The 9291-nt window shown below is 40.1% G+C and overlaps 1 protein-coding gene across 1 annotated transcript in view; it reads left to right on the top strand.

Moving 5' to 3' along the window:
• Ankar (ankyrin and armadillo repeat containing) overlaps nt 1-9291 on the top strand; it is a 56013-nt gene that overhangs the window by 24411 nt on the left and 22311 nt on the right. Inside the window, 5 exon segments of the mRNA XM_008835642.3 lie at nt 1225-1466; nt 2092-2245; nt 2362-2442; nt 2445-2522; nt 3327-3431. Coding sequence (XP_008833864.1) covers nt 1225-1466; nt 2092-2245; nt 2362-2442; nt 2445-2522; nt 3327-3431 — 660 coding nt within the window.

Raw genomic sequence — 9291 nt, 5'->3', positions numbered from 1 at the left:
AAAGGTTAAAACCTCATTTAATTTTATGTCTTTAGGGTTTAGACAGAGTAAAAGATTATATAAGCGTAATAATTCATCTGTAAACCTAGAAATGTACAGCCAATTTTGAAAGAGATGTACCCTAGCTCAGAAAAATGTTATTGAATAGGTTAATGCTGTTGTAATGAAAAGCTTCTTTTAATTAAAAATAAATAAATTAATTAAACTAGGGACTAGGTTTTTCTTTTTCTTTTTTCTGGCCTGTTCTAGGTGCTGGAAAAGTTAATAGTTATAGTAGCAATTTAAATAAGTAAGTGAGTTCATGAAAAAAAGCAATAGCATAATTAAAGTAATTCCCTTTTAGACTCTAGCTTTATCTAAAAGCTAAATAAAAGCAGCATTTCCTACACTGTAATCTATACTATTCTTATTCCAAGGATTATTAAAAAATTAAATTTGAAATTTTTATTTTTCTCTCTTCTTAAATGTTACACATAACTTTAGTATTTTAACAACTAATTCTGTTTTCTCTGAACCAAGTTGTTAAGTTGTAGGAGATTATGAAGATAAAACAGCTTCAAAGTGAGTTCATAGTTTTTGTTTTTATTTTTGCTTTTTGAGTAAGGAGGGGGTACATATGGCAAATGAGTGTTTTGTAAACATTTTAACATTGAATCAGGGAAAAATGACGTTACTGCTCAGTATTGGTCAATCTTGATGAAGAACAGAGTATTTATATGATTTTAAAGTATTATTTTATTAGAAGCAAGGAGAAAATAAAAACTAGACAATGTAAAAACCGAGGAATCAAAATTAACATCCCCAATGAAAGATAGATGGGTACCCTGTAATGCTATATGAAATGTCACCATGGTGGCAGAAAAGTGGCTCAGCTGTTAAGACCACTTGCTAGTCTTACAGATGACCCAAGTTTGTTTTCCAGCACCCACATGGTGGTAAAAACTGTCTAGAATTCCAGTTCAAGGATCTGAAGCCCTCTACTGGCCTCCAAGGGCACTGAATGAACATGTTGCACACACATGTAGGTAAAATAGTCATGCACATAAAATTTAAAAACAATATATTTAAAAACACTAAGTGGTAATCTAGACAGTCTAATTTTATATGCTTCTTTTCTAGAATTTCTTTGAACTTAAAATTTTGATTTTATGATAAGGGAAGCTATAATGTAATTTGAGATTTTTACATCTTAAAATTTTTTTAAATTTTTTAATTCATTTGAAGATGTGTTGAAGGCAATGTCTTCTGCTACGATCGCTGAGGTTGGACGTGACAATAAGGAGGTTCAGGATGCTATAGCTAGAGAAGGAGCAATTCCTCCCCTAGTAGATCTTTTTAAAGGGAAGCAACTGAGTGTCCAAGTGAAAGGTGCAATGGCTGTGGAAGCACTGGCAAGCCATAATCCTTTCATACAGAAGGCATTTCTGGAAAGAAACTTAACTAAAGATCTTCTAAAACTCCTAAAGGTGGGAATTTTATCATTACAGTCTAATGTTTTAGATGATTTACTTAATTTTGAATTTGGATGTTGGAAAATGAAAACAAATCCTAGAATGCACATTTTACAAAAGCATAGATTCCTAATGTCTTCAAAAAATGTCACTGACCTTCATCTCTTGCTTAGTCTTTCTTGTTTTTTTCTGTCTAGTCTGGAAAATATATCCATTCTCATATCCTTTTAACAACTTTTACATTCTCATTTTCTTTTTTAATAATTATGAGACATAATAACATTAACAAATACATTTTCCATCTGTTCCTTGGGCCTCTTAACTTGTTCATTCCAGATGCCAAAAATGTCAAAAGTATTTGGGAACTCTTATCTAATCTCTAAAAGATTTCAGGGTTACCTCTAAGGGGGGGGGGGATGTTAGAGTAGCAAAAAAAAAAAAAAAAAACCCATTTTTTAAAAAAGAAAGAGTACATGAAGTTGTTCAGGAAAAAGTAATGGAGAGATATGGGAGAAGCTGGAGGGGAGGAAGTGGGCATGGATTTGATCAAAACACCTTATATGCAGATATGAAATTCTCAATAATTTTTTTAAAAGTTAAAAAAAAAATGTCACTGAATGGAGTGTTTTCTTCTTAACAGGCATTTCAACTAGATGTTAAGGAACAAGGAGCCATAGCACTTTGGGCCTTGGCAGGGAAAACACTGAAACAACAAAAGTATATGGCAGAACAGATCGGATACAACTTTTTAATAAATCTGCTTTTGTCACCATCGGCTAAGATGCAGTATGTGGGTGAGTTATTTTCTACGCGTAGGTGCACGCTGTTGCAGGCACTAATGTTTTCTATATGTAGCTGCACGCTGTTGCAGGCACTGAAGTATTATCTGTCTCTTACATTTCGTTACCAGGAGGTGAAGCAGTCATAGCTCTAAGTAAGGACAGCAGACTGCATCAAAATCAAATATGCGAAGGGAATGGAATTGCACCACTGGTCGCTTACTAAGAATTAATAGAATAGCTGAAGGCACACTTCTGAGTGCCATCAGAGCACTGGGATCCATTTGTATTGGTTTGTAGTCTCAATTTCTTAAATACAAAAAAGAAAGCCTTAAGTAGAGAAGTAGAAGTTAGTTTCTTTTTCTCTATTTACATCATTAGAGACCTAAAAGGTTTATAAAAGGTTTCTCCAAGACTTTGGCAAGAAAAAGTGGTATAATTAAGGATTTTACAACTGCCTGCTCTTGAATTCTGGGTAGAATGGAACTTGAAGACAATGATCATTGACTATTTTGAAGGAAAGGAATCTCATTTATTTTAAAAGAAAATAATTTTTTTAAACTTAAATTTTTTTAAATTTTCATTTTATGTGTATGTGTGTATTGCCTGCATGTAAGTAAGTGCACCTGTTTCCTGCAATGCCCGCGGAGGACAGAAGAGGCTGTCGGATCCCCTGGGACTGGAGTTCTGGACAGTTGTTAGCTGCCATGTGGGTGCTGGGATTCAAACCCGGGTCCTTTGCAAGAACAGCCAGTGTTCTTAACCGCTGAGCCATCTCTCCAGCCCAACACGCAATATTTTTAACAAATGATAGCTGTTGTTCTTTATTAATGTAGCATTTTTTCAAATATATTTGCTACACCTCTATTACAAAGTCATCTATAATTCTAATAAAATTTTCATGTTTATTCATTCTGCCTTTAAGAAAATCTAATGTACGGCTATTGAAATAGTGATAATATACCATTTTCCGTTGGAATTTCCTGGTCACATTACCTTAGGATACTTTATCAACCCAAATCAAGCTATGTTTAGTCAGATTTACATTTACAATATGGAAAAAATATTATTTCACTGACATATGCAACTCTTACAGGTGTAGCCCATACAAACAATCCCATGAGTCAACAATTTGTTGTAGAGGAAAATGCCTTTCCAGTACTTATTCAACTACTAAGAAGTCACCCTTCAATTAACAAACAAACAAAAAAAAACCCTCAAATATTTTAAGCAGAAAAATTGATAAAAGCTTTAAGGTAGTAGTAAAAGTTAATAGAATGGTTTCTTCAAATGTGATGTGAAGGTCTTACGTGCTCATTCTTCAGTTACTTTTCCTTAGCTACTTGATTACTTATTTGCAGAATAGCTACCCTACTTCCTCAGATACTGGTTGCTAAAACTGAGTGGGAAGAATGGCACTGTTTCTCAAGTACAAGTGAACACTGACTGCTGTCCAATCAAAGTACCCTGGGCTGGCTGTCAGCCACTGTTTTCTCAAGGCTGGACATTGCAGAATTGAAGCATTATTCATTCTCCCATTCATGTCTAGTAAAATGCCTTTAGTAAGCCAACATCAATGCAAATCCTTTTACCAAGGTCTTATACATTCTGAAATCCTATAGTTGGTCAAATAGGAAATTATAGCAGCCAAAAAATACACTTTGTTTTCATAATTTGGTAAGGGTTCTGTTGGTGATGAGGAAGTGGAAATAATACAAAAGTGATGATTTTTATTGAAAGAGTTCAGTAGGGAAATAGCATTATTGTCTTGAAATGTAAATAAAGATTAGGCAGACTTTTAAGGCATAAGTAATATTTTGTAAGACTATGAAAAATGCCATATTTCATATTAAACTGTTTTCATGGTGAAACTGATTAATTCTATTTCATCTACCTACATTTCAGTGTATATTTTCAGTGGTTTTGAAACTTGTTAAAATAGAGCATAAATACTGTGATGGCTAATCCTGGGTGTCAACTTGACTGGATCTGGGATTAACTGAAATGAGAGAGATCTTCTTGATTGGATCATCTGAAGCTGGAAGACACACCCTAAATATGGGTGTTACCTTCTGATGGCAGTTATATAAAAGGCCAAAGCAGAGGAGACCGCCAGGCTGCCTGCTGCTTGCCTTCTCTCTCACTGGTGAGTTCGACTTGCTGCTGTAGACTGAAGACTAGCTGATCTTCTGGAATTTGTCAGACCTTCAGCACCAAATTGGGACTACTGAGACATCCAGTCTCATGGACTGAGCGACTACAGATTCTCAGCCTCTCCAATGTGGTGCAGCCATTGTTGGACTACTTGGACTCTATCCTGTGAGCTAAGAGGATAAATCTCTATACATATATATTCATTCTATCGGTTCTGTTTCTTTGGAGAACCCTGACTAATACAGATTGTGGTACCAGAAGTGGTTCTAGAGAAATAGAATTGAAAGGATGTATTTCTTTAATGGGCTTGTTGGTATTTGGAGCATGCTCTCAAACTCAGAGTCTTCAGATAGCATGGAGAGCACTGAAAATCCATGGTGTAACTATTTGAAACAATTATGGAGATAGATGCATTTGAATCTCCTGACTCACCTCTTGTGAAGAGCAAGAAATTTAGTGAATCTATACATAAAACATTTGACAATTTGTGGAAAAATAAGAAAAATAATGGTGTTGGCTGGTTACTTCTAGCATCTCTGGATAAAGTGATGAAGATAAACAACGAGCTTAATGATAAAATTGACAAGCTCCAGATTCGAATCAACAGCTTAAATGTTTCCAAGTGTGCCTTGGAAGAGAATCTGCTCTCCAGCAGCCAGAGAGCTAAAGCTACAGAAAATCAAGCTGGAGCCCTTATTATACGTTTGGCTGACCTACAATGCAAATTTAATTCCCAGCCTCAAAGGGTGTCAGCAGTAAAAGTGAGGGCATTGGTAGGGAAGATTGGAATCCTGACAATGTGGGATGGAGACAGAGACGTGTGGGAGAATCCTGAGGAGGCTGAGGATTTTGAATCCTCAGACTGAGGAATTTGATTCACTTGATGAATTAATGTCCCCACCCTCAGCAGACCCACCCTCCCCACCCTTGCCTGAGGAAATTAATCCCATTGAGGAAGCTAATCCCATTCAGCAAGACAAAGCTGATGTCCCTCAGGGCCCAGTTGTTGCTGCCTCTAGACCTACAACCTGACTCAAAGCTAAACAGGCCCCTAGAGGAGAGTTAGAAAGTGTGGTCCATGAGGAGGTGTGCTACACCACTAAAGAACTTAGTGAATTTGCTAATTCTTTCAAGCAGAAGTCTAATGAATATGTCTGGGAATGGATTTTAAGGGTATGGGATAATGATGGAAGGAACATAAAATTGGATCAGGCTGAGTTTATTGACACCCCTCCCCCCGACTGGAGATTCTAGGTTTAATATGGAAGCTTGTACAGTTAAAAAGCATGTTAAAAGTTTATTTGATTGGTTGGTTGAAGTATTTATCAAAAGATGACCTACTGACAGAGAGTTGAAGATAGCTGATATCCTTTGGCTTAGTGTTGATGAAGGGATTGTAAGGCTCAGGCAAATTGGTATGCTCAAGTGGATTCGCAGTGCAACACCAAATCCTCCACAATGGGAGGGCCCAGAGGACATGCCTTTTACTGATTTTATTGGATGGAAAGTACTGAGAGAGACACCAGAACATTTGAGGAGCTTTGTTTTCGCTCTTTTCCTTATGCCGAATCTTACAGTTGGAGATGCTGCTGCTCAACTGCATAAGTTAAATGTAAATACGATAGGTGTAACAGGACCTCGGAGTAGGGGTCAGGTGGCAATACCGAATTACCAAAGACAAGGTGAGCATACTTATCATAACGGGTGGCAAAGGTAAAACAATACCTACAATTGCATAACTCAAATGGACCTGTGGTACTGGCTAATCAATCATGGTGTTTCCAGGGACCACATACATAAGAAACCTACTAAGTTTTTATTTGATCTGTATAACCAGAAAAGCTCTAGGACAAATGACAGGAAGTCAGTATTGGATCACAGCAATAGAGAATCTCACTCAGCCCACCAATTTCCAGACTTGAGACAGTTTACAGACCCAGAGCCCCGTGAATGAAGGGAAGGCCAGGTGCCCTTGAGGAAGGACTTTGTCACAGTACCAAAGAGTTATGCTGTTCGCCTCTCACTCATCCTTCCCCAGAGGGACCTGTGGCCTTTTACTAGAGTAACTGTACATTGGGGGAAAGGAGATAATCAGACTTTCTGTGGCTTATTGGATACTGGTTCTGAGTTGACACTGATTCCGGGAGACCCTAAAAAGCATTGTGGCCCTTCAGTTAAAGGAGGGGCTTATGGAGGTCAGGTGATAAATGGAGTTTTGGTTGAAGTCTGACAGTGGGTGCAGTGGGTCTCCTAACTTATCCTGTGGTTATTTATTTCCCCGGTACTAGAATGTATACTTGGGATAGATATTCTTAGGAACTGGCAGAATCCCCACATTGGTTCCCTGACCTGTGGAGTGAGGGCTATTAGGTTGGAAAGGCCAAATGGAAACCACTGGAATTGCCTCTGCCAGGGAAAGTAGTGAACCAAAAACAGTATCACATCCCTGGAGGGACTGCAGAAATTAGTGCTACCATCAAGGATTTGAAAGATGCAGGGGTGGTGATTCCCACCACATCTCCCTTTAACTCTCCTATTTGGCCTGTGCAGAAGACAGATGGGTCATGGAGAATGACAGTTGACTATTGAAAACTTAATCAAATAGTGACTCCAACTGCAGCTGCTCTACCAGATGTGGTTTCCTTACTTGAGCAGATTAATACGTCTCCTGGTACCTAGTATGCAGCTATTGGTTTGGCAAATGCTTTCTTCTCGATACCAGTTCATAAGGACCACCAGAAGCAATTTGCTTTCAGCTGGCAAGGCCAACAGTATACCTTTACTGTCCTGTTTCAAGGGTCTATTATCTCTCCAGCATTGTGCCATAACTTGGTTCAAAGGGATCTTGATTGCCTGACTCTTCCACAAAATATCACACTGGTCCACTATATTGATGATGTTATGCTGATTGGATCCAGTGAGCAGGAGGTAGCAGACAGTCTGGACTTGTTGGTTAAGCATATGCATGTGAGAGGATGGGAAATAAATCCAACCAAAATTCAAGGGCCTTCTACCTCAGTGAAATTTCTAGGAGTTCAGTGGTGTGGAGCATGCAGAGACATTCCTTCTAAGGTGAAGAATAAGTTGTTGCATTTGGCCCCTCCCTCTACTAAGAAAGAAGCACAATGCTTGGTGGGCCTGTTTGGATTCTGGAGGCAGCACATTCCTCACCTGGATGTGTTACTACCACCCATATATCAAATGACTCCAAAGGCAGCTACCTTTGAGTGGGGCCTGCAACAGGAAAGGACCCTTCAACAGGTCCAGGCTGCTGTACAAGCTGTTCTGCCCCTTGGGCCATATGATCCAGCAGACCCGATGGTGCTTGAGGTATCAGTGGCAGATAAAGATGCTGTTTGGGAGTCTCTGGCAGGCCCCTATAGGGGAATCACAGCGGAGGCCATTGGGATTTTGGAGTAAGGCTTTGTCTTCATCTGCGGACTATTCTCCATTTGAGAGACAGCTCTTAGCCTGCTATTGGGCCTTAGTGGAAACTGAACGTTTGACAATGGGCCACCAAGTCACCATGTGATCGGAGCTGCCCATCATGAGCTGGATGTTGTCTGACCCCCAAGCCATAAAGTAGGCCATGCACAGCAAGAATCCACCATCAAATGGAAGTGGTATATATGTCATCAGGCTCAAGCAGGCATGGAGGGCACAAGCAAGTTACATGAAGTTGCCCAAATGCCTATGGTTCCTACTCCTGTTATGATGCCTCCTGTTCTCAAGCATGCACCCATGGCTTCATGGGGTGTGTCCTATGATCAGCTGACTGAGGAAGAGAAGACTAGGGCTTGGTTTACAGATGGTTCTGCACGCTATGCAGGCACCACTCAGAAGTGGACAGCTGTGGCATTACAGCCAATTTCTGGAACAACCCTGAAGGACACTGGGGAAGGAAAGTCTTCACAGTGGGCAGAACTTCGGACAGTGTACATGGTTGTGCATTTTGGTTGGAAGGAGAAATGGCCAGAAGTGTGATTATATACTGATTCATGGGCTGTAGCCAATGGTTTGGCTGGATGGTCAGGGACTTGGAGCATGACTGGAAAATTGGTGAGAAAGACATTTGGGGAAGAAGTATGTGGATAGATCTCTCCAAATGGGCAAAGGATGTGAGCATATTGTCTGTCATGTAAATGCTCATCAAAAAGTGGCTTCAGCAGAAGATGAGTTCAATAATCAAGTAGCTAGGATGACCCGCCCTGTGGACTGTCAGCCTCTTTCTTCAGTTATCCTTGTCATTGTTCAATGGGCCCATGAACAAAGTGGCCATGGTGGCAGAGATGGAGGTTGTACATCCCACTCACGAAAGCTGACCTGGCTACAGCTGTTGCTGAGTGCCAGATCTGCCAACAGCAGAGACCAACACTGAGCCCCCATATGGCACTGTTCCCCATGGCCACCAGCTTGCAACCTGGTGGCAGGTTGACTACATTGCACCACTTCCATCTTGGAGGGGACAGTCTTTTGTCCTGACAGGAATAGACACTTATTCTGGTTATGGATTTGGCTTTCCTGCACATAATGCTTCTGCCAAAACTACCATCCAGGGACTTACAGAATGCCTTATCCACCATCATGGTATTCCACACAGCATAGCTTTTGACTGGGGAAATCACTTCACAGCCAAAGAAGTGCGACAGTGGGCCCATGGTCATGGGATCCACTGGTCTTACCATGTTCCCACCATCCTGAAGGAGATAGCTGGATAAAACAATGGAATGGTCCCTTAATGCACAGTTACAGTGCCAATTAGGTGGCAATAGCCTGGAGGGCTGAGGCATGGTCCTCCAGAAGCCAGTGTATGCTTTGAATCAGCATCCAATATATGGTACAGTTTCTCCTATAGCCAGGATTCACAGGTCCAGGAATCAAGGGGTGGAAGTGGGAATGATTCCACT

Source organism: Nannospalax galili, unplaced genomic scaffold, assembly GCF_000622305.1.
Source record: "Nannospalax galili isolate Female #2095 unplaced genomic scaffold, S.galili_v1.0 scaffold115, whole genome shotgun sequence".
In the NCBI taxonomy this organism is placed as follows: domain Eukaryota; kingdom Metazoa; phylum Chordata; class Mammalia; order Rodentia; family Spalacidae; genus Nannospalax; species Nannospalax galili.
Note: the sequence above shows the minus strand (reverse complement) of the source record. Positions and strands in the feature narration are given on the sequence as shown.